This window comes from Platalea leucorodia (assembly GCF_965183815.1).
Source record: "Platalea leucorodia genome assembly, chromosome: 21".
Taxonomy (NCBI): domain Eukaryota; kingdom Metazoa; phylum Chordata; class Aves; order Pelecaniformes; family Threskiornithidae; genus Platalea; species Platalea leucorodia.
This window is the reverse complement of record NC_138843.1, coordinates 2,354,931-2,380,610: the sequence shown is the minus strand read 5'-3', so window position 1 is coordinate 2,380,610 and position 25,680 is coordinate 2,354,931. Positions and strand designations below refer to the sequence as shown.

The 25,680-nt window shown below is 42.6% G+C and overlaps 1 protein-coding gene across 6 annotated transcripts in view; it reads right to left on the bottom strand.

The window, feature by feature from the left end:
• COMP (cartilage oligomeric matrix protein) overlaps positions 1–25,676 on the bottom strand; it is a 37,472-nt gene extending 11,796 nt beyond the window's left edge. Inside the window, exons 1-7 of one of the 6 annotated variants that reach the window (XM_082331183.1) lie at positions 25,607–25,676; positions 23,819–24,474; positions 23,470–23,614; positions 20,578–20,694; positions 6,076–6,496; positions 4,359–5,602; positions 2,168–2,253 (exon numbers count right to left, since the gene is read on the bottom strand). In XM_082331183.1, coding sequence (XP_082187309.1) covers positions 2,168–2,253; positions 4,359–4,434 — 162 coding nt within the window. In that variant the 5' untranslated portion in view covers positions 4,435–5,602; positions 6,076–6,496; positions 20,578–20,694; ... (1 more) ...; positions 23,819–24,474; positions 25,607–25,676. Of the gene's footprint in view, positions 1–2,167; positions 2,254–4,358; positions 5,603–6,075; positions 6,497–20,577; positions 20,695–23,469; positions 23,755–23,818; positions 24,475–25,606 lie in introns of those variants that run through there. The other 5 variants (XM_082331185.1, XM_082331184.1, XM_082331186.1 and 2 more) reach the window with 5 other exon arrangements.
• Positions 25,677–25,680: the final 4 nt, after the last annotated feature.

Sequence of the window (25,680 nt, the reverse complement as noted above, 5' to 3'; positions counted from 1 at the left end):
CCACGCGAACTAACAGCCCCACTGCCAGAAAACAGGGTGTCTCTCTGAGACTGCACAGCTACTTACAAATTAACTCTTAGCCCAGAGTCTGTGTTGCAGACTATGAAAACTGAGGTGGCTTGTATTCCCTGCCGTAAGTTACTCCCTACTGTAGTGTTTCTACAGGCTAACCTGATACTACTATTCTATCACAGATGCAGGAAACACTTGACTTGGATACACAGAAACAAGTGCCATAAAGAAAGAGGTATCTACTTTATTTGGGTCTTCTGCTCGAGAAAGTGCTGAGCTAGCAGTCCTAGAGAGGTCTGCTTCATCTGCAGTCCAGGTACTGCATAGGTGAAGTCAGGAGGAGGTTCCCCTGTGAGCCATTTTTGCAGATATATGAATAATCTCTGACATTGCTTAGGCCATTCTTTGGCTCTAATGCCGTTGCCACGAGGATATTTAGAATCTATTCAGGAAAGCTCCTCCCTCCAGACCTCCTCTGATCTCCTCTAGGCTCCTATTCCTTCAGGCTCGCGTCAGTAAAGAGAGAATCTGTAGCATCGGCAGCGCAAAGATGCCGTTCCTTTGGTGAAGAAAGGAATAGGGGACAGGCACAGGTAAGCATTTCAGTCTCGAGCTAACATTTATATGACTGTCTAACATCTTAGCAATCCTAGCAGAATTCTCTCCTGCAAAAGCCCTACTGGCTAGCTACAACCGATGCTCAGGACCACCCTTCCACACCCTGTGGACTTCATGTTTCCACAATTAAGTCATTTCACTAGACAAAAGCTTCTACTCATGTCCCTCTGCCAGCTCCCAGGTATAAGAGCAAGCTTTCATTCTATGTTAGATTCCCTCTTCCCTCCAACACGGCCTGGGGGAATGTATTTTGAATAGTTAATGCAGAGATAGATCTAACCCAAATCCCCAGAACATCTCCCATTAGAAGAGGGTGACAGAGAGCAGAGCGGAGAATTGGGAGCACTGCTAATGAGTATCGGTGGTTCCTTTGTGCCAAGAATCCTTCAGCCTTTGGCTCAGGAGAGCAGATCTGGCCTTTTATTGTTCTGCCTTTTGCCATCCTTATTGCCAACATCCCAAGATGCTGACTCAAGGAAAAGTAAGTTTTAGAAAATCTTTGCACAGATGAAGAAATTATGAACTGCCACCTTGGCTCTCCAGTGCTATATGCAAGTTTGTCTTCTGAGGAAGAGTTTTCTTGAAAGCGCTGTTGAGAAAAAGGCCATGGATAAAAAAAAAAAAGTAGGTGGCAAGAGCGAGAGAAAGAACAAATAGAAAACCTGTATGGAGAAGCAGTGCTAAGCTGGAAGGGAACACTGGAAATCATTGCTCGAGGCTGCCAGGAACCATGTCTGACCTGATTCCTAGTAAACACTGGGTATTTATGCAGCAGCCTGAAATGTGAGAGTAACTCAATGCAACAGATGTTTTTGCAGATTAGAGGCCGCCCAGTTTGCACTGGCACAGAGACCTGTCTGCCATTCCAATTATCTGGCAGGCAGAGGCTGCTGCCCTCAGCTCCCAGGGTGGATAAAGGCAGAATGGAACCTTTTTCTGTACTTAAAAGAGAGTTGACCAGACAAACCACCATCTCCTCGTTAAAATGGGAAAAGATCTAAGCACCCAAGAAGTTCCAAATTCCCTAAGAAACAGCTGGAGCCAGAAAGGCTTAGGATTAAAACAACAAGAGGAAAGAGTGAATACAGAGCTTGTTTAGACTCCATATGACTTCCCTTTCCAGGACCCTAATAGATGGCTGAAAGGTCTCTTCCATCTTCCAAGTTTGGACTCTCTACTGATTTCATGAGCCCACAAAACCAAGGAAAAAGTGACTTGCTTTTCCAGTTAAATATATACACACTGTGTGTGCTTGTCTTTTTTTTAAGAGTTCATTCGCCATGTACCCTGTTTTTCAGCAGACACGGTTCTGAGCAGCAGAATCTGGAATTCAAATGAATCCACTTTATCTCAGAATTACAGATCTGATTGTGAGACCACCTCTCGATTCGGGTTTGCAGCACAATCATTCTATTGCTCATTTCACTTAACACAAGCAGCAGCCCCCCCATTCCAGAACTCAGCACGTAAGGCAGAGAGAGGATTCAGCGATCTCCCTCGTGCAGCATATAAGGAATTAGGGCCCTTTCTCACCTACCTGCTGTTTCAACAAGTCTCGAACTTCCATTAGCACACGGTTAGTTTCTCTCATCTCTTCCAGCATTTCTGGCCCAACGTCCCCTCCTAAAAAAAACAAAGTGGTTGGGAAAAACACAGAAGAGCCATTAGCGGTACAAACCAACTGATATTATTAACTTCAGCTTAATACTAAAGATACAGACTCCTCCACACCAGTCTCTTGCCGGTTCCTAACTAGGAGCTTGCTGGAATTAACAGAGACTTGCACATAGGGCAGCGTTTGCTCTGGGCAGGGCAGGCAGTGATCATCAGCCATGCCTGTCGGGTAGGTAACAGCTACCCCTCAGCAAACAAATCGGCCTGGCAGGCTGGCAGTTGTGGTAGCTGCTAATCTGGCGTGGTCTCTGCAGTTCACACATAGGAAGGCTTTGCTGCCAAAAGAAGCAAATTAATAATTCAGTGCTGTGGAAGCTGCTGTGAAGGGCACCACCAAAGTAAGGCCCTTTGCTGAGTCTAGCCCAAACGTGCTGCCAAGCACTGAACGTGGAAAACCGGCACATCGGCCGTTGCCTCGCCTGTTCTCAAGGTACAGACTTTTTTCTTGCTGGAGACGGGTTCTTTCTGGGCAGCGGCAGTTTCAAATTGCCATGTAGTGGCTTTGGGACACAAGGGATACCTCTGCTCATCCATGCAACGTTGCAAAGTCCTGTTTCAGCTATGCCGAACAGAGGATATAAATCATCTTACGAGGTCATCTAGGGCAGATTAACGTGACTTTTCCCTCCCATCTGCTAGATTCTAGACTTGCCTAGTCCTTTGAGACATGCTAAAAATCCAGTCTATACTCCAGCTTCACTCAAGAAGAATGAATGGAAGTAGCTCATTGTTTCTAGAATTATGCAAGTTTTAAGAAAACTTGAACCTTTTAAAAACAATTGGACACAAAGTTCAACTCTGTCTGCCATGAGAAAGTACAGCCTCATGTCTCTAGTTCTTTTCTAGATTAACTGGTCCTCTAACAGGAGTCGCACCTTGCCTACAACGTAAGCAAACCTGTATGAAGAGAGAAATAGCACTATCTTCTACAAACAGCACTGTGTGTTCAGGGGAAAGTTAGCTGGAATTCGGGGTCTGCCTCCTTCAGCATGAAGGGTTTGCCAGCGCCAAAGGCAGGATGTGCGCCCGTGCTCCTGCCTCGGTACAGCTTCGGCATTCTCAGGTGACAAATGAGCCTGAAAGCCTCATGGGCTTCCCCGCACAGGACCACGAGGATTTTATGAATATTTGTAACATCTCCAATACATTTTGGTTTGGGAACTAAATGGAAAGTACCGCAAACGTGTCGTTCCAAGACAGAAAGACTGAATTAAAGTGACGTTTCTGAGTTTATTGAAACAAGGAGCTTGCATATAATTTCTAACTTCAAACAGAAGTTTTGAATAAACTCTGCATGAAGGCTTCAGGCAGCTTCCGTTACTCCAGGGAAGAATTTTCCATTCCCAGTAGCAAGATGTAATTTAAAATAAAAGTTTGGGGTTTTTTTAATACTCAAATTCGCAATAATGATTCAACCACTCAGGAGCGATTTCCAAAGGAAATCGGTGGACTTGCAGACATTTCCGTTACTGTGCATCCCTCTCCGTGGACTCACTCTGCTCCACAAGCACACACCTGAATCGCTGGTACACAGTCTGAGTCTGCCGGATCTCACAGATCCTCTTCGAGTTGAGCATTCCCCTAACGGGCTGTTCAGAGAAGTGGAACTTTTGTAATGAAATTAGCACGGCTACGTTCCTAGAAGTCAGGGCTTCCCTGAGCTCTATGTGCACAAGCAGAGAGGCTGTCCAAGGATCCTGCTAGAGGACATTCTGGTTTTTTAACATAAATCACATGCAAAATGCAGATTAATGTAAAGTGTCTCTTGCAGGTCATTACAAAACACAACAAAATTTCCAGTTGCCCTAGAATAAATGTTTTTCTTCAAATACTTCACTACTCAGGAGGGAAACTGGGGAAAAATCTAAGACTGCACATTTACACAGTTAAGCTTCGAGTTTCATATGAAACTACAAAATCCCTAAACATTGTTTTTAGGCTTCAGTAGATGCAGTTGAAATGTTACCTTCTTCCTCATTCCCTTCTGCAAAACACAATTTTCATAGGAGTCTAGAAAGCATACGAATCCAGAAAATATAATTAAAATTACTTACCTGCTCTTCTCTGCTGACATGATGAAAAGGGACAAGAGAGGCAGAGGAGAAAAACAAAGGCTAGAGCTGAAATCATCTTTGAATCTCCAGGCAGTGTGGATGTATGGGCTTCTCTTGCAACGAATTTTTAACCTGCAGGTTTGCCTCTGCTCCCCATTAGTGTCTGTGGTTTGCTATTTATGAAGTTGCATTCCTTCCTCTGAAGTTCTTATTCTCTGATGCTGGACGAGGGGTGGACGTCATTTCTGGCTGCTAGTCCACAGAGAACGTTACAAAAGTAAACAATATGAGAAACTCATCAGGAGAGTAGTTTGATTTTTTTTTTTAGACCGGCTTGCACCAAAATAGGTCAGAAAATTCCAGAATTAAATGGATTCTTTTTGGATCGGGGTTTTTATTTCGTCTTCATGGACACAGGATAGACGGATGATTCATAGCCTTATCCCTCACAGATTTTCCTTCTAAAACTGCTCACAAGATCACAAAAGCTATGAGACATCTGGACTTCACTAGAGTTTCAGAAAAGGCTCTTTAAACTCCCAGAAGACAGTTTCACCACTCACACTTGGGGAAGAATTATGGAATCATCTTCCAACTCCAAAGAGAAGCTATCACATCCTATTTCGGAGAGGGATTGGGCAAATGTACTAGCCCTTAGAGGCTGATGTTCTTATTACCCCCCAGCCAGGCTTGCCTAAAGGAAGGATGCAGTGCAGAAATGACGGCAGGAAAGGAAGGCAGACTTTGCTGTTTCTTGTCTGTGAAGGAATGAGTCTCAATCCAGCATTTTCCATCAGTCAGTCTCAATCCAGCACTTTCCATCAGAAGACACAGAGCGGATTGAGAAATCCATCTAGAACAGCCAAAGAAAATCTGCCCAAAGAAAATCTTAAAGCTACTACCTCAAGGAAATTGCAAGTTAAACTGTGACCTGTGAAAAAGGTTAGTCTGCAGACCAGTGAAATTCTTGATCACACATTTTCACAGTCCGATTGTGAAATCTGTCAGTATGTTGATCATACAACACCCTTGGGGACACAGACAGGAAAGCCCCAGGAAACAGTAGCTCAGTCTTTAAAGTGTTATAGCAGCAGGATCCTTGGATATTTACATAAAGATTTTTTTTCTCATTTTGACCTCAGACCTCCCATGTTCAGGAGAAAACTTCCCATCCCTGTGGCTGTGCACAATTCTCGAAGGTACCTGGGTGCAGTCTTGCAGGCGCTGGTGAGCACGCATGTTCACTAAAGTAAGCAAATAAATATTATTAGTTTTATATTATGCGAATGCTGCAGCAGACAGATTTTACGTTTTCTCGCACCAAGCAAATTTATACCGAAAATAAAGTTAATTTGCATGTGTTACCTAGGCGGCATTCGTATGATTCTGCTTGCCTGGCGCACATGCCATATCATGTTACACAGAGCAAGTGACTTTTTGCTGCAACCCACAGGTAAATCAGCTGTGAGGGTTTGATACGTGTGGTAAGCAAAAGTGGTTGAGCTGGAACTCAGAACAACTGAATTTCCCAGGTTTTAGCATTTCTGGGTCCTTCTGGACAAATCAAAACCATGGCAACTGATTATTAAAGATAAAATACAGTGTTTTTTCCAGTGATGTTCTGGGAAATATTATTTACAGTTTCTATTTGATAGCAACAAATGGAGAGTGAATGAAAATGCCCTGTCACCCATCCCACAGGGACCGAGTCTTTCACCTGAAACAGTGATAGCTGATGTCTGTCCAGCTTATGTTTGAAGATGCTGTTGTCAAGAGGCGAGAGAGACATTCAGCCTTTGCAGACCGCTCAGTCCAGGACCCTGCCAGACGGCAAGCAAGGAAGCCCAGTGGTACCTCTTATGGTAGTGGAGAATTTTAAGGGAAAAGCACATTACTTCGACAGAAGCCTGATAGGACATTAATAAAGGAAGGATCTTGCCAACTATTTAGAAAAAATCTGTTTTTTTCAAGTGGGGAGAAGTCATAAAACTCCAGAAAGAAAGAGATGTAACTCACATGGAATGAAGAATGGACAAAGGTCACTTGTGAGGTCACCTCGGAAACAACTGACATCAGATTGGCTTTATATGGAGAAACAGATGTCCATATAGAGTGATGAGACAGTCAAAATCCTAGTACTACCAAAAAAAAAATTAAAAGAGAAAAGGAACTATTCAATACATGGCAAATAAAATATGTATGAGCAGCAATGATGTTTTCTGCTATCTAAGTAAAGTATTACTCAATGATATCAGGACATAAAAGCAAGCAAACCCACATTAAAAAAAAAACCTTAAAGTCAGACACCTAATAAAAAAGTTGCTTGAGAGTCCAGTATCCAGCTAACTGGACACTTCTGTGTTTCTAAGTTTTCAGGGGCCAAAAAACCCCCAGTTTTTGAGAAGAGCTAGTTGGCTGACTCGAAACAACCATTTCTGAGACCATGTGAAATTGGCTTGTAAAACAGCGTGACCCCCAGCCAGCAGCGGAGCGGTATCCGTGTCCAGGAAGAGCGCTCGAAGACTATCAAGAAGCGTTCTGCTTCCTCTGTACAGAATTCAGCATTTTTCTGAGCACTTTCAGCTGCCCAGAATCGCATGCCCTTTTATAATACTATAAAGCGGTGACCACATTATATGTAAAATTCACTGTATTTTCTAATATGCCTACTGTTTAACAACCAAAACATTAACATTCTGAGTTAACATCAAAACCATATGATAGAGAAGCTAGATCATTTTCTTTGGTTTTACTATGGACTGAAGAAACTCAAATAATTGACATTAAAAAGAAGAAATCTCCCAAGCTCCTGGAGTCACTGCAAAGGACAAAAGGAAAAGAGGTGCTCTGAAGAATACCTTGTATGGCCAAGCTGCAAGGCACCGAAGTATTTAAACCGTTCAGGGCTACCAGCAGCAAAACTGGATCTCTTCACAGGGAAGAGAAAAAGAGAACTTTGGTAAGGCGCAAATCTGCAAAGTGGACGATCTGCAAGTACCTCACCGTCTCTGTTCGCCTCTGCAAGAGTCACTAATAAGGAATTTCTTAGTGGAGGCTGGCGAGTGTACTGACCTGGCTCACAAGGAGCACACGTTACTTCTAAGTAGCTTTGCAGTTAGCTGAGGTGTTACAGCACGAGAGGAAAACTGTGAGTATGTACTTAGGAGATGCAAGTTCTCAAACGCAGTAAAGTCAGGAATGTTCACTGCTGAGAAATGACATTCGTTTCCCTCAGCAACAATTAGTGTAGGACAGCATGGTGACAGAACAGGGCTTATTATTGCTCACTTACTCTAAATTAAATGAACCAAAGCATACTAAATCTGCATTACACCGATGTTAAATATTTGAACAAATAAGTCTTCTGCATATTAAGGCAGTGATCAGTATGTCTTTACATCCTTTCAGAAACCCAAAGCCATTTCTCTTTAGTCTGCAACATTTTCTGGGATCATTTCTATTAATTGATAGTAGCAAAATAACTGTACAAATTAAAATGTAGCTCGTTTCTACAGAGCTTTCTTGAGCTGAGCAAGACACGGTGTCTCCACAGGGTGAGGTCATTCCTACCTTTATTTTCCTTGGACTCATTTTATACCTTTCTATATTCAGATCTAAGGGCTAGGAATCCCTGTAAATCACTACTCTAACGCAGCTTAAACACCCAGTAGGAGATCAGAAAGTGTTTGGTCATGACTTGGTTATTTGTGGGTGCCTGTGTCTGTTTAAAAAGGACAAATTCAAAAGTAGCTGATATATGTGAACTTATTATCTGATGGGGAAACATCTTCCAGATTTTTCAGTATCATTTTTTAAGCATTACTGATTAAAAAAAAAAAAAAGTGAGCAGTAGATAGTGTTTATTTGGGCTTCAGTATAAAAGTGGTTTTGCACTCTGTGCAGTGCCAGGTTAGTTACACCTTTTTCCCTGACTGGAGTTGACATCACAAATGAAACCAGCACACAAACAAACAACAAAAAGAAAAGCTCATACTAGTTTAAAGTTTAAATATTTTCCATCTCTGTGTTTTTAACTAATTTTTGCCAAGTGAAAAACAAAAGTCAGAAGGAAAAAGTTATTTTTCAGTCTTGTAAGGTCAAGTTCTAAAAATAAGTGAAAAACACCTACACCCTCCGAAATGGTATGCTAAGTGTTTTACAATGTTTCTTATATATTTATGGTCGTAAGAAACCAAATTATAGAAAAGATGAGCAGTCAGGATTTCAAAAACCCTCTCCTTCATTTCCTCCCACTAGAGGATCAATAGTTCCTACGGCACTCTTCACAAAGACTTCTCTACCCTGTTCTTAAATGCTTCCAGCGATGGAGACTCCGCAACCACCCCAGGCAGCCTTCCAATGCTTTATATTCCCACTGTTAGAAAATGTTTCCGAGGGATGCGATTTAAGCCCATTGCTTCTTTTCTTATTCACCATGGACTCAGAGAGCAGATTAGTCCCTCCGTTGAAGTAGCGCTACATATTTGAAAACTCGCATTTCAATTCTATTCTGTCGTAAAGGAACCTGGTAATGTATGCAGCTTCCAAGTTTTATACAACCAATATAGAAAGGCGGAGAGGAGAAATGATCATAGTTGTCGCAGACTGTCAACAGTCAGTCAGTTCTAAGAGAAATAAAAGTCTTGATGTCTCAACTAAATCTTAATCAGTCATGATTTTTGTTAATTGTCACAATACATAAACGACCTATGACTCAGAAGATACATCCGCTGTTGTGCAGAACTGCTAGATTACAACTGAAGTTGAACCAACCTGATACATTTATGCAATACTCATTTCTGTTTCCCTCATGAGTGGATCAGTAAGAAGCCCAACACAGCAGAATTTCACAACACAGTTTTTTTCAGCTCGTGCTTATTTTGAATGCTATTGTCTAATGTTTGCAAATTCCAAAGATACACACTGTGAAAAGGACTGGGCCCTGAAGTTTGAGGCCCAGCTGCCAGCAGAGTCTTCAGTCCTGTCCTTTCTACTATGTGCTTCCAGACAAAACAAAAACCTACTTTCAAAAGTTTGCAAAGCATGATTTTACAGCTTGATTATGTACAAATACTTATTTAATCTGTTGCTAAAACACAATCTCAACAAACAGGATTCCTAAATGATCTGTACTTGAACTATTTGCAGTCCAGAGGTAACAAAGTTTAGGTATTAACTAATGTAAAGAATAGCACCGATGCTTTTGGAAGACAGATTCCTTATTTGACATAAACACCTAAAGCGGTGCAAATATTATACACAAAATCCATCAGTCAATAGCTAAGAACATCCCCATATGCTTCATTCATTGCAAGATGGAATAATCCATTGTGGTTTGTTACGTGTTTGAAGAGTTACAGCTTGCTGCAGTCTGGTTTATGTCTCTAACTTTGAACGTCTCGGGAAAGCAAGGCACTGAAGGTCACTGAAGACCTTTTATGAGTGCTTTTAATGTTTTTTTCATTTAATCAATGGCAAACTGCAATGACAGAGTATCAAGCCTGCAAAATAAAATAAATGGACATGGCTCCATTGCACGCTACGCTAACTTTATCATTCATTCTTCTTGTTTTCTGCCCTACTAATGGAATTTGACTAATGGCAGTAAAGCCATTCACATGAGCTAAAAGAAAAGCCACACAACTCGCTGTGGCAATAGGCAGAACGACGTAACGCCGGGCCACAACCACAGGATCCCAGCAGTTGGCACATTGTGCCGGGGACGGCTCCCGGGAGGAAGCCACTGCCTTGCACCACAGAAAGCGGGGCCTTCCTTGAAGTAAGATTAGAGTTCCAGAAGCATCAACTTTCCTGCGTATTCCCTCAACGCTATTAGAAATTTGATGACTTTTATACTTTCTGCATATGAAAGGCTGACTTTCAAGGGAACATCCGTTTTTACCCTGAGCATTTTCTTAGAGTTTTAGAATGCGACAAAACACAAACACCGCGATGTTCGTGTATAAAAACAGCTGCAAAACGGTTTCTGAAAAAAGGCGCAGAGATGCTTTCCAATGTCTGAGGGAGGAATCCAACAAAAAAGAGACCGATGAGCCGAGAACACATTAAAACTCTTTGTTTTATCCTCAGCTCCTAACCCCCAACCAAAAATAGTAACCAGAACTAGTATGACCTGAGTAGGGGTTTTCCAATATCTTTGCTGTTGAATAGCCAACACAACAAATGCACATTTAATAAGTAGGAGACATTTTTAAGCCATCAAACACAGATCAAGAAATTGCTGCCTTTATCGCCTCCCCCCCCCCCTTTTTTTTAAAAGAATTCAGTGAATGCTGGGGTAGGGGGAAAAGAAAGGTGCTAGTCAGAAAATTTCCAAGTGTGTCATCAGGGCAGATTCCCTGCACCTCTGGACCTGACCTAGGAAGCTACCAGTAAGAGTCAGAAGCAACTCCTGTCCCAGAAGGTTTTTTGTTTCTTGATCTCTCTAATGAGACTCCCAACAAGATAACCGATTTGTAGCAACCATGAGAGCGCTAAATGGCCTATTTTATTGCCACATTACTCTTCAGAGGAGTAAAGAATCCTGCTCTACAGACACGGAACTGAATCACTCAGAAGCTAAGCAGCTTGCGCTAGGTCACACCACGCAAGTAAATTGAACCTGGAAGCCCAAAGCTCGTGCCAGCGCTGTAATAACTAAACCGTCTTTCTTCTCTGAAGAAGGGGAATCTTCATTCACAAACACTGGCAGGGAAAGATACTAAAAAAAAATAGCACATGCACATTCATCTAAAGTAAGTGATACTACATATTGTCTGGGCAGCCTTACCACCACTGTAAGTGGCTGATCTTCCTGGAAGTGACATATTCTGCCCACGTTGGCTGAGAGGACGACACACGATGACGTAGGAACTCTGAGGAGCACCAGCAAGAAAAGCTGTACTTTTACAAGAGGAGAAAATATGAAACAACTAGAGCCCTGCAACAAATAAAAAGTGTCTTAAGTGCAAAGTGTCTTAAGTGCACAGTGAGAACACCACAGTTGGGTTTCATCACAGATGTGATACTGAACTTCCAATACTCGGAGAGCAGCAGGAAGCATGAATGAGGCTAACCTAGACTGGTCAGGTCGCCCAGGTTACTGGATTACGTGGTTACCAGCAGCCCCATCCAGGGAGTCAGCAGGAGACGAGGGCAGTGACAGGACTGGTGACAAGGTCTATCTGGAGGCAGGGCTACAAGATCACCCTGAATGTTGTCCTCCATTTAAAATATGGTCCAGAACTTCCCAGTGGCTTGCTGAGTTTTGATAATCTAATTTCTTGTCTCTAGAAAAGTCGCAGCACTGTCAAATGTTCTGCACTCCTGGGTCCCACACTGATAATCCTACCCCTTCCAAAATGCCTGAGGCGTCGCGTCAACATAATCCTGTCTGAAGAGAACTAAGACACCTGGAACTAAAATGCTTTTTACAAAACTGAGGGCAGGAGGCCAATCAAAGGGCCCACAAATTTCGTATCGGCCCTTGTTCACTTTTGCTTTACCTCGCGTTTAAGCCTCCTGAAGACAAACTATGACAAATCAGAAGCCCAAGGGGCTGAAAAGCAGTGGTGTGTTTAGATCAAGAAGAGCCGTCTCCCATCCTTCCCTTCCTCTCCAGCAGCTCGCTGTAACGAGGCTTACAGATGGGGGTGTAAAATGCTGCCAGAGCTCCTTCTCCCCACCACCACCCTGCTCAAAACTATTCCCCAGCATATGTCGTAATCATACACCCAGGAGGGTTGTTAAAACCTTACAGGAAACATCTCACATTTTTTCCTTTACTATTCATGCCATTTTCTATTAGAGACAATAAAGACTTCTAACACTGGATTAAGCTCATTTGCAACAATGAGCTACTATTGCTCCAGGAGCCAGCGGGAGCTCAGACTCGTTGAGGGAACTGGGAATAATTAACTGAATTGTACTGGAAAAAAGGAGAAGACTGAAGGCTGTTTTGACCAAGAGAGATGCAAACTGATGCAATGGTTAAGCCATCATGTCTTGCTGGGAATTATTGTTGGGAATATCATTAATGCTTAGAGTATGCAGGTTTTTTCAGCAAAACTGCTTTGGCCGTAGTCTCCCTTTTTGGGTTTTGCTACTAAAAGACACCTCCCAGAGTCATAATGACAATACCACAGTTTTAGTGATTGCTTTCACTCGTTGCTCACTAAGTCACTTCCCAAAACTCTTAGGGATGGCAAACCCTAAAAACAAAAGCTCTTCTAAGCAGATTGGTTTTTCTTTTCCCCTTAATGATGTATATAATTCATCCCTGTGGTCAAACCTTCTCATTGTGTAATCCAGGGGTCTTCAGCAAGAGTGTAAACAGGAATTGTCTCATTACAGGAGGGACTGGAAGTGCTCAGTGCTCTGAGATCACACATGTAGGTGGGCAGACGGCACGTACACTTTTTAATAGTCTGGGGGCCTCTCTTAGGGAGCACTGACTTGGTTTTGATCATGTACCAAGACTTATTAACTCAAAAGAAACATCTGGCATTGACCCCTTCATAGGCAGAATACTGAACCTGAGGGACCCTGGAAATCTGCTCTGGTATGTTGCCGGAGCTGTCTACACGTGATTAGTTCGGTAGCTATACGTAAATGCACATACTGTGTATGAATAATACTATTTCTGTATCATATATACAAGCATTACAGAGATCAGTATTTGCTGTCCTCAAATTGCTGCCTTCGAGCCACAAGTTGGCACATGCCATCAGCCTTTTGCCATGCAGCTTCAAAAAAAGCTCAAGTTTCCATCGTTCCTTTCAGCAAGGAAGATCCCAAGGAACTTGACAATCTATTCATACCTAATACCAGCAGAACACAGACACCTTTGGGACAGAGAGCACAGCCAAATACATAGCAGAGTGCAGAACAGCAGAAAAAGGGAAACATTTGGCTTGGGAGTCCAGAGAAAACCTTGCTTTTTATAGCGAGAGCCAAGGAATGGTTAGCATCCATTCACGGGAGACAGAACTGTGCTTTCTATGGTCACATCCCAAAGACCCACAGAGAAAATTTGAACTTCACAGTTTATTCTGCCTCAGAAGTATGAAGTGGTAAGGTACCTTTCCCAACAAGCCGGACCAGTAGTTCTAATAACCGTGTTCAGACAGACCACAAAGGTGTCCTTTCTGTGGACATCTCCAGGGAACATCAAGAAATTTTCCATGCCCGAAGTTATATTAAGCAAACCTGTTCAGGTCTCCTGGATATAAGCAGCAAAAAGCTGTAGCTTGTTAATAAGTGCTGATTCAAGATTAATGATAGTTCTCTTGACATTTCCTCTCTTACTGACTACAACGGGGGCCATTTTTTTCTTCCCATTTGCTCTTTTTCACATAACCTCTCCATAGCAATTAGCTCTACTGCTTACATTTAAAAAAAAAAAAACCCGCACACCAAAAGCCAGACGGAAGATATCTGGTGTGATTTAACAGCTGGAAATAAGCAAAACCAGCACCAAGCAATCAGGTCTTTTCAGGACACCAGTGATCAAAAGACCACTGTTGAGGTACTCTATAAAAATGTAATTTGCAGTCAGCTGTTGCAAGAGACAAACTTTTTCAGTGCTGAAAATTAGAGTTATCTTGTATGATGAGGAAGGAAGGATAGATCACACTGTATTAATCCTCCCTCACACCTTCGCTGGCTACGGGGATGCTGAAAGCATGAGGTCAGAAGCCTGACCATTGCTTTCTCCGAACTCAACTCTTCAAAATACTGGATGGGACAGAGAAAGGGGGAAAAGACGTTGATCGCTAAATGGAATAATCTTTGCCTTGTCTCAGGAAAATGCTACACACTTAAGTTCCATTTTAACATGAGTAGTTTAACACTTGCATGCAGAAATGTGACTTTTTCTTACACAAGGGAAATGGGGAAAAAGCTTTTATGAGTTACAATGAAAATTCTTCAAGTGTAGGTGCTTTCTTCGATTGCCGTGGAATCAGGATGACTAGGAGATTCACGGAGGGCACAAAGAATAATGGGATATAGGAAGCACCAGCAGATTGTCAAGGCTGTTCTCTAAAGTGGTCTCATTATCCATACGTAGAATGAGAATCTTGAATATGAAAAAAGAAAATGGGTTTAGTATTATAGCAGAGCCTTAGTATTCCACAAAAACCACTCTTCCTCCTATGATGGTGGTAGAGCAGAATATTTTCTCAATCTTTTTTGCTTATAGCCCACTTCAACTGATTAATAACTTTTGTTAGATTTCGAGCAAACAAGAATGAATCTTCTTCCTGGAAACCGTCTTCTATTAATTGTTCCCAAAATCTTGACCACAAAAGGATGCCAGCTCCTCAAGGATGAGCAGAGAATGACAAACCCGGTATCTTCTAGACAGACCCCATTATATCACAAGGCAGTATATTCTCCACGCTGCTGTCCCCCTTCCAGTGTTTGCCTGAGGCGTTCCAGAGGCTTTCTGTCAAAGATAATTACGGCTGTCACAGGAATGAATAGACACAGATGTTCACAGGGCCCACGCTCTGGGGGTGGGGAAGGACAGGTATCGTCCTCAGAAGCAGGAGCACTTTGTCTCTCTCAAAAGAGAGATCTCATACAATACGAAGATGAATTTTCAAACAGAAATAATAGCACAGAGCCAGGCAGCTGAGCCCTCATTCACGTTTGGTTAGATAACAACGTTAAATACTCAGCTATTCTCAGGCAGAAGTATCTCCCCACTCAGGCCTGAAAGCACACAGGTACGACACAAAAATGTTATTCGAGTTGCAGCTTTCACAAAGCTGAAGGGAACGTCTGTGCTACCTGGTCCAGACTACCAGAAAGATTTTAACAGGTCCTAGTCAAAAGAATCAATGCAAGAGGCCTATTAGCCTCGAAGTAAACGGTTTCATTTGTAAAACTGCTTGTTTCACCAACGTCACGGATTGTGGAAACAAAGAAGCCACTGGCTACTAAATGCATGCTTTTCCTGGCACGCATACTGTCAGCTCATCTTATCATACATCTCTTTTCACATGCACATTTTATTTTCATAACCTTTGAGACATTACAGATTTCTGGCTTTATCCGACAATTGTGCTTCTTTGTACATCATTTATAAACTCAGAGGAAAATTCAACATCATCCAGACTATGGGTCGTTTTTTTTTTTCACCCCAAGAGAAACGGAAAAATGGCGTGTACACAGGCTCACAAGTGGTGGGAAGCTCTCCAGAAAGATGGAGTCTGGAGACTAATCCAAACCTCCTGAGTTTTCAAGAAAATATCAGACCAGAAATCTCACAGGAATGAACTGGCTCTGGAGATTTCTGGCAAGTCCTTCTCCTGATCCCACCCAAAGCTGAAAAACAGCCACAAAAGCAAATCTAATCTTTTTCACAATATTTTTCAGTATCACGGTCTGTGTAAAGATTCAGAGTAAGTCCTTGCTTCATCTGAACTGCTCTTCCCATCCAAAGGTTGCAAGGACACATATTTAGCCTAATTGCGATGGTCACAGAATTACTCTAATTTTAATTCCACATGGAAACTAGAAGTTCGATCCTCTGAATTTTCGCAATGCTTCCTTCAATAAAGGCCAATTGCTTTTGGCTAGCACAGCAGGCAGTTTCTTCCATTAACCTTTATTCAAGCCAAAACACTTTGGGTGTAAGCGACATTGAGTTCCTGAGACAACGAGGGCCAGAGAAATACCTATCATGAGAGTGGAATCCGAGAGCTCTCCCTAAACTCCAGCTGCCGTGTCTCTCCTTGACATCTCTTCAGTCTTTGAATACTTTCTGCACAAGCCATTACACCCTTCGACACTTCTTCCAGGAAAGCGCACACAATTCCAGGAACCCCACGCCTCAGGTGAATAAATAGCAATGACAAAAGCAACTTTCTACTGGCAAGGCAGGAGACAATGTTGAAAATTTGAGTCTCTATACACAAATGCGGTAAAGGCTACCGTGAAGGCCAATATTTCCCAAGGAAATCAAATATCAATGCATGGTTTGGATAGGAGATCTTCTGGAAAGAGTAATGAACATGTCTAACCCTGTGTACTCAGCAAAATCTGATCTCACAGCCTGAGGTCATTTGCTGGCTTCAAGTCACATCTGGGAGTTACTCCTAACACAGCGGGAAGAGAAGTTGTTTCTAGGGAGATCCAAGTTCCACTTCTAAATCTCCCTATAAAACAGTAGCTTTTGCCATTTAGTACTGCAGGTGCCCCCTCTTTTTCTTTTTTTTTTTTTTTTAGATGAGGTTTGTGGTGGCCTCTAGCGGAATATGCAACAAATGGTATAAAAAGGAAAAAAAGAGCAAGGCATGTGCAGCCTCCTACACAGCTGACCAGGCCTTCAGCTGTTCATAGCTGAATTCACTGGGAATTTGTTTAAAACTATACAGACTTGCTAGTAAAGGGCTAATCTCCATACCCTAGCCTGAGAGTGATCCATCAATTCAGACCACTTGCAGCACCATAATGGGTCATCCTATGAAGAAAAAAATGGTAACAACACAGTTTTTAAATGATATTTTTGATGCTTCCCGATGTTCATCAAGTTGTCAAGTCCACAAGAATAATATCCCTTGTTTTGTAAAGGAGGTGGATGCAGGTTATAACTGGATTTGTTTCGAGCCCCAGGAGAAGAGTTCAAGATCAGTCTGGGATCACAGCAATCATTCAGGCTGTTCCAGCGCTCCAGCTAGCCCAAGATTTGCCTTCTGACTTCAAGACACATGGACTGATCACAAGTGAATATGCTATTTGACTGGAGTTACACTACCTTCCTCCCCTCCATTTCCTAGTAAGCCCTCACGCTCATAGAAAATACTGGGTTATGTATCCTGCCGCTCCTCAGGATTAGTCTAAGATGGCTTTTCCATCATGACCTTGCATGCTTTGGGCTTTCCACAAGCTCTTTATTACACTGTGCAACTTCTCCTGCTGTAGAAGTTCTTCTGCATCTTGGCTAATGGCCCTGTGTTGCTCTTGATCCAAAGGAGTTCATTGCCCAATGTTTAACATTACTTTTTTGTTTAAATGACATCATTACTAAAGCGCTATTTCGAATTATTGCTCTCCAGACCTTCTTCATAACCTTTTTGCAATCATCTCTTCCAGCAAAGTCACATACTAATCTGCTGCCAGGAAGGTGGCCTAATATGTTAGCATCTTGTCTGAGATCGCAACGCCAGTTGCTTGCCAGAAAGCTTCCCATAGCACCTTTGCTCTGTCTTCATACTATAGCTGAAATAAAGGCCGTAGGATCTAGTTCAGCAACATTTCATTTTCTTAATAACATTTGCTAACAACTACATAAAAAAATTTCTCTCTTCTGGGCTTCCTCCATATGACATAAGGCTCATGGATTTCTGGACCAGAATTGAGAAGCTGTTTGAAAACTTCTGTTTGATCATAAATCAAGGCCAGTAATTACCTTTTTAGTAAAAACAGCCCCAGTTCACAGTTTCCAGACTCCACAATGGGTTCGTAGCGTTGCCATGGGCCTTGCTCAGGCTCCAGGAATTCAAGCAGACTCCACTTTCATTATAGCACCTGTAGCAGCTTCTGCAAGGTGAATCTCAAATGGCACCACTTGATAATTGCTGGTCTGCGTGACACTCGAGGGAACAGCGTGGAAGGACTCCTTATCTCTCTATCTTTTCATAGCTCTTCCAGCACCTTTCCATTTATTTACGCGCTGTCACGTTGGCTGCCTTCCACGGTGGGAACTCTGCCTCCTCACACAGCACATGGAAAAGCCAAAAGCAAAGGCTAGCCAGGCAGTTAATTTGGAAGTGCTGTTGAAAGCCTAGTAGAAGGCAGGTTGGATCAGGTCCAGAGAAGGTCCTGAGGTGTTGCAATCAGGGTGCTGCTGCTCCCAGGCCAGGTCACTGGGTCTTAAATCATCCAGTCTGAGGAAGCCTCAGCAACCAGCACCACCAAGCTGGGGTGAGAGAATCGCTCCACGTCTGCCCTGGCTTAGCAGCTCAGGAGCAGGCTATGAAACTGTACTGAGAAAGGGAAAACCAATAACCCTTAGCAAAGAAACTACATGAAACACTCTTTAACATCAATCTGATAGTGGGAAACCTTGTTCCAAGCAAGCAGGGGCAAATCCACTGTATTTTAAGGCCTCTGTGTTTAGGAAGCGGGGGGTATAATCAACTGAAACATTCACTCTCAGGAGTACTGTTAAGACCTGGGACCCACTGTCCTCTTGATCTTTTCATATGCTGTTTGATGAAATTCCACCAGTGGCCTGGGTACATTTCCAAGGAACTCATCACTTCTGGGAAGGCATTACAAAGCTGCACTGTAACCATTCATGACCTGTGTTCAGTACTGGCTTGGTTCCTCCTCGAATCCACAGCATTCTGCAAAGAAAACATTCTTTCCACTTCAAGTAAGCTTCTCCATCCTGAAACCAGTCTGGTTCAGGCACCCAACCTTTTCTTGCCCTGCACTCACCCCCAGGCATCAGAAATACAGGGTTTCTAATGGAAGGGCTTTCATGATGGCAAAACTACTGCGACACCTAGTACGTTTGGTCTCCCTCAATTCTAGATCTGTCGTGGGTTTTTTTCAGGCAAGAAATAAAGGAAAAGCAACAGTTAATATTACTAGTCCTACCTATAGCCGCTACTACAGTATGAAAATTCATACACTCATTGTTTTCTGAACCTTTAATATGTGCCACGGAAAGACAAGGCCTGGCCGGTGAATTCTGCATTTCACATCAAAAGGAACCGAGATGTCCATGAAAAAAACAGAGAGGATTATTCTTGAGAGCTGGAGACCAGAAGATTAACTGGTTCATATTTCAGGACAAAGACCATCTTGGATGCAGGTGTTTAGCCCAGCAGGAATCTGAACCACTCATATAAGTCATGTAGCCACATTATATGGCTAAACACACATTCCTACATGTGTGTTTAGATACCCCCCCGGCAAAACCCAAAGGGCAACACACCTAATTATTGGATTGCTTACATTATTTCATTTTTAAGACAAGTGCCAAATTAACAGACTTCTCTCACAGCAGGAAGAAGGATTTACTTGGAAGGTTTTACTTTATACGTAGAGAATGCAAGTATGTTATTCACTTAAACAAAAAGCAAAGAAAAAGACAGGGTGGGACTCAAAAAATACTGTTTTTCAAACTATTTGTTCTCTTAAGATACTCTTTACAAAAACAACCTCATATTTAACCCCGTGCACGTTACCTTCCCCAAAAGTAGAAACCACGTCTGTAAAGCAGTAATGCTTTGAGAAGCAAGCAAGTTGTTACCACATTAGAAGTCATGTTGCTAAAACTCAAAGTATTTATAAACTTAAATGAGACACCAGGGATAACCTGAAAATTCACCACTCTTCTATTTTCCCCACTAAAACAGAGGGAGGAACACCAGCCCACAAGATTCAAACACACATCAAAACCCTTTGTGAAGTACTGGATTTTACATTATACCAAAATAACCTCACTGCTTCTCCATCTGCCTAGGACAACTGCCAGAAATTAAAACAAAGAAACATGTACACTCTTTGTAGTCAATCAAGAGCTTCAAAATTTGTTTTTAAGCTCAGATACAACAACATCTGTCCTGAAGTCCCATTTAAAGAAACGTTGATGCCCCTTTAGAAACCGAGTATTTTTAACAAGTCTGCCCCTTCCAGAACTCCTACCAAAGACAGATTTAATAGGTAACAGATACTCTCAAATATCTTCTTGAATATATCCATCAACTCCAGCATTTTTTCTTGGATTTTAGAAACTATGCCTTTTTGCTAGCAATCTTTAACTCCTGTGGCCAGTTAAAGAGAAGTCGATCACTTCACACAGTACTTTTGCAACCAAAAACCTGCAGAAAGCCAGAAGCTCTGTTCATAAAAAGATTTTTCCCCTACATTAGTTCCTTGAATTCAGATTCTGTGCTAACGTGGCATTGTTTAGGATGAACACACACTTCAGCTATTTTCAAGGAGTGGGAGTTACAAAGGATTTTAATACATTTTTCAAGGGAAGGATTTCAAATTTTATGCTGAAATAAAGTATTTTTGATGAGCTTTTTAATATTAAGTTACCTTTTCACAGTTTATTAGCTTTTTAGTAACCGCTTAGCTTAGACAGTGAAAGAAAAGAGGTTTATAGCATAGAGTTTACAGCTAGTTTCAGTTACTGGCTTTCATATACTGCTATTATCTTTTTATGTCACTCATCACCGTAATATCGAAGTACCTTTTTCATTCAAGATCACCGAAGAAACGTCAAGATCTTCTCCTCCTTTTCCTTCATTGTTTTAAGTTACCTACCCATGACTTGCTTCAGGAATACTCTTTATAGCCACAATTGAACCTGCAGGTAAATCGGTTGAAACAGAAATATTACACAACTTGCTGAAGGATAAAAGCGTTGAGATTCCCTTGATAATGAGTAATAGCCCTTTTCTCTGAATTTTCTATACCACATTACTCGCACTCCTGAAATCAAAGCTAGGTTGCATTTACTGTTGCACTTAGATTTCTGACACCTTAGAGAAATTCTTACATTTACACAATAATACTTTCCTGATATGCTTTTAGCTTGTGAAAACATTCTGTGTAAAGGGCTTTTTAAAAATGACCGCTCAATCTAGTAGCACTTGACAGAGATCTTTTAATGTGATGTTAAAATACCTGTCATAGAAGTTTAGGCATTAAGGCTGAAGTCCATAAAGCTATAATTGAAAAAAAAAAAAGTCTTTATTTCCACCTTACTCAGAACAGCCCTTTCTCACAGTATTATGTTCCGATTCCATAAAGCAGCATGCCCAACCCGTGATGCTTCTGTCTCACCACAGCTGGAGGTAAAGCTTTATGGACATTAGGGATTAATAGACCGCATATCCTTAAACACACATGCTGCATTACTTGCAACCTAGTGCGTATTAGGACTGTGCTTTTTAATTCCACAAGAGCCCAATAAACACTTCGATATTTACTGAAGGGGATTTTATGGTCCTCTTGTTTCACGAAGACATTTATATGAGCTCTGATCTTATGCCATTTGCATCATCAGCCATTAATTTGTGAAAATTAAATAAGCAAACTAGCTCCATAACCACCTTCTCCACATGCCTACTCAATGCTGCAATATTTGTTGGTCCAGTAGCTAGAGATGGAACAAAAATACAGCTAGGCCAACCGCTCCCTGTCCCGACACTACTACAGACATTCCAATAGGAAAAAGCTGAGGAAAGATTATGAAGTTCTGGGAAAAAATCCATTTTAGTTATTAATGCCTACTATCACATTTTCTAAGGTCTATAAAGCTTTTTAAAGATTATTTGGGATGAAGGAAGCTATAGGAATGTTATGATCCCAGAAGATCTTCCTAAACAAAAGGAAAATGTATGTTGCTATGAACCTGCGCCAATCTGTTCTTTTGATTTTTTTTTCCCAGCGCTGCATTAGCTTTCCTTCTATGTCCCTCTTGTGGTAACTGAGAAGAATTGTAACATCTGCAATGGAAGAGCTAATTCATAGCCTTCAAATTTTTTTGCTTTGTTGCTGCATTTTTGGTGCATTTTTTTAAACGAAAAAAATTTCTTTTATTGAAATTTTGTCAGTATACAGGGGGATAATTTTTCTTTTTAAAAAAAACAACAACAGGTATTCTTTGCTCTTCCATTTACTGGTACTCAAGCTAGGTAAACTAGGTGAAATTGTGCAGAATTTTCACGTGAAGATTTGTTTTAGGGAAGAGGCAAGCAAAAGGAAAAACAGAGAGAGACAGAAAATGAAGAACTTTAAAAACAGTACGAGTTACCTGAACATTAAACAAAAAAGAAGAAATTAAGAGATGTTAAAATGCAGATGCGAAGCGACAGAGCAGGTAAGAAGGTAAAGTGGTTAAATACGCGTAACAAATTTACTGCTTGCATCTATTGTTCTGCAATATGTTAATGCATTGCTAACCACAGCACTTACACTGCCACCACTATCAGAAGTGTAATGTGTGAGCATTCCTTAAGCATTCTTTGTCAAGAACACCTGCTCTCCGCTTCATACTCACTTCCCCCGAACCTGAATTGTTTTATCCCAGGATAAAAATACACATTTTTTTTATCCCACCCTGTCATTTGAAGCAGCACTTTTGCAAAGGTTCCTCACACTCCATATGATTGGCTCTGAACCCCTCACGTCACGATGACACTTCCTAGCACTATCTCCATGGCTTGGAGTTTGCGGAGACCAATCAGTTCCTTCCTTTTCCTAACAGCTTGTTTTCAGCCCTCTCTTCTGCAGCCCCGCGTGGAGGATGCGATCAAACCCCAGCGCTGGTGTGTCTTGGAATTAAAATGAGGTTCAAGGAAAGTCCTCTGGCAAAGCCAATTATTTTGAGTCAGGACCGTGTTATTTCTACCAACACTTAAACTGCTGTATGCATCAGTTTTACGCTTATCATCATCAGGAACCTTTATTATCACTGCTTCAAGATAATCACTTTAAACTTTTTAGCTCATGGAAGCAAGCAGAAAGCATCTTTTTTTAAAATCAAATTCACCCACATTTGTTCTCTTGGATAGCTTCTTGTGGCTAAGTATGTCCTGCGAATTCTAGCTTCTAATCATGCATAAAAACAGTAAAGCAGCAACATTTTCAGAGAACGCGTTCCAGTTTTCTAAAGTGTTATCTTTTTAAATTTCATATTGGATGCACAACAGTAAGGACCAATGAGTCAGAGAGCCATTCCTCTCCGTTAGCCCAGATTTAAGAGAAAACTTTCACAGAACATGGCTTACACAAAAAATATTGTCTAGGAGCTTTGTAGCGCAGCCTGTGTACGTGCCTCCATGCTTATCTTTAAAAGCACCAAAGTAGTCCACAGAGTTTCCAGCATGCAGTGAACTACTGTTAAGCAATAATGTCATGAAATTCAAACGTACCCTCTTCACAAGCTATGCCTCTATATTGGTGTAAAGACTAATGGCGGTCTCCATTTTTAAACACGGTACCCAGGAGCCCAATGGCCACAACAAATTGCCAGTTTGATCCCTTGTCAAAATATATCAAAGTGAACTGCAGGCTTTTCACACCTGGCTCACTCTGGTTTTAGTTTTGCCTCGCGTGACGGGGGAGCAGGACGTACCGTGCGGTGGGGGATCTCCTCGCAGCCCTCCAGCTTCAGCACCTCAGACAGCAGCACCATCCTGTCCGTGAGCGCGGCCAACGGTCCTTGGTGCCTCCATATCAGAAGCCAAATTTACCTTCTGGTGGCACCGTGAGCTAAGGCCCTGCAATTTTCAGCGAGTTTTCCAAACAACTTCTCTTTAAAAGCATTGTTACTTTCTGTATTATGCAGGGGACAGGGAAGGGAGTCCAGCAGCGCATCAAAACTTTGATCGCTTTCCAAAATTTCTGAGGATTCTGTAAACTGGCCAAATGTTGTGAGTACATTCTGTTTATTAATAAATAAGTGATCATACCAAGGAGCCTACCTGCTTTTATAAATTTCTTCTTTAATTCCACTTTACTCCTCAAGTAGGATTTCATATTTTCTCACAGTTATGCTTTTCTTTGAAGTACGAAACAGTTAATTTCCAGTTTGTTTTAAGAAAGTACCAGTTTAGTTCATCCATGGATGCTTTCCAACCAAACTTGCCGTGGGTTTTAATTCATTTCTGTTTCACCTTTAGGAATCAAGAGTCTCAACATTCAAACTGTCCTGTAACACTGATGAACTTACGTGTGGGTATACACTGATTAAATTGATGTCACCATGTTAAACTGTAACCGTAGTTAAACTGATGTGACAGTCATAATTCAGCAGTCAATTTACCATTCTGCCCTCTGATTTTAGTGGCTTGTTGGATTAACCTACTTTAATCTGAATCCTGAATTATGTATGCGTGATATTATAGTATGGTAAACTATTGGTACAGGCTATTCCTTCATAGAGGCTTAAAGCTAAAGATTAATTCAAACAGTCTGTACGCAGAAGTGATGACTCCTGTATTCTCTCTACTTGTTCTCTCCCCCTCTGTGCTTGGTGCATAATATTCCTAGGACAAGGATGCTTTTCAATCTTCATCTACATCTTTTCAGCCTAACAGCTGCAAATGCGGTACATTCTGTTTCAGCTCCAGGCTTTATCCTACACCAAAAGCAAGAATAAAATTAAAGTTACTTATAAAGGAGATACATATTTGCATCTTATAGTTGAAGGCTTTAGCAGAGAAGAGGGACTGAATACCTAGCCTTTCATATCAATGTTTTTCACAACGCACAGAAGTTTTGTTTTGTGCTAATAAAAGCATGCTGAAATGAGGGCACCCAAATCCAAAACTTTCTGTTTGTTTGTTTATTTATTTATGGGTAGAAACATATGCTACTCACCTTCCCTGCACAGCCCAGTCATTCACCTTCCCTGACCTCGGAGAATCTCCGTGGCCACCTCCACTACCCTCCCCTCAGAGCAACTCAGCTTTCTGACCACCACACTGTTATATTAGGTATTACAGGTATAATAGGTATTACAGCTAGAGCAGGTATTACTATAATACCAGATCCTTCTTAATTACCACGTCTGCCTCAAAACACTTAAAGCCCCTGCATAACTCCCTTACCCAGCCTATGCCTCTGTTAGCAGAGACCCTACACGCTCGTTTCAAACAGGAACGCGAGGCAGGCAGGCCACAGCACCAGCGGCCGCAGGCTCCAGGCTCACAACGGGCACAAGGGGATAAAAGGCCCCACGTTGCCTCCACAGGGGCAATTGCCACCACGCCCCCCCACCACGAACCTGGCACCGCCACAGGGCTCCCACCACCACCACCACACAGGCCGCAGCCACCGCAGCCCCCCAGCCCACCGGAGCCCACCACCACAGCCCCCTCCATCGCCTCCACAAGCGTCGACAACCACCACAGCCCCTCTCCTCCCTCCAACCGCCCCAGGGCCCTTCGCCACCTCCGGGGCCCAGCCGCCGCCTCGGGGCCGAACCGCCTCCGCAGCCCGCCCCCGCCTCCGCAGCCCGCCCTTCCTCCTCATCTCGAGGACCCATTGGCTGGCAGCGCAGTCAGTCAGAGGCAGGCTCCGCCCCTCCCCGCGGTGCCGGGGGGAGCGCCCTGACAGCGCCCCCCCCCACCCCCCGCGCCCGCCAGGTGGCTCGCGGCACGTCCCCCGCGCGGCGCGGCGCGAGCCCCTTCGCGCCTTCCGCCGGAGCTCCGCCCCCTCGCCTGCCCTCCCCAGGTGTGTGCGTGCTACGTCACCCCTCCCACGCGTACGGGGCGTGCTGGCGTCGTCGTCCTCCGTGCGCTCCGCGTCACCGCTCCTGGCCTGGCGCGCGGCGGCGGCGGCA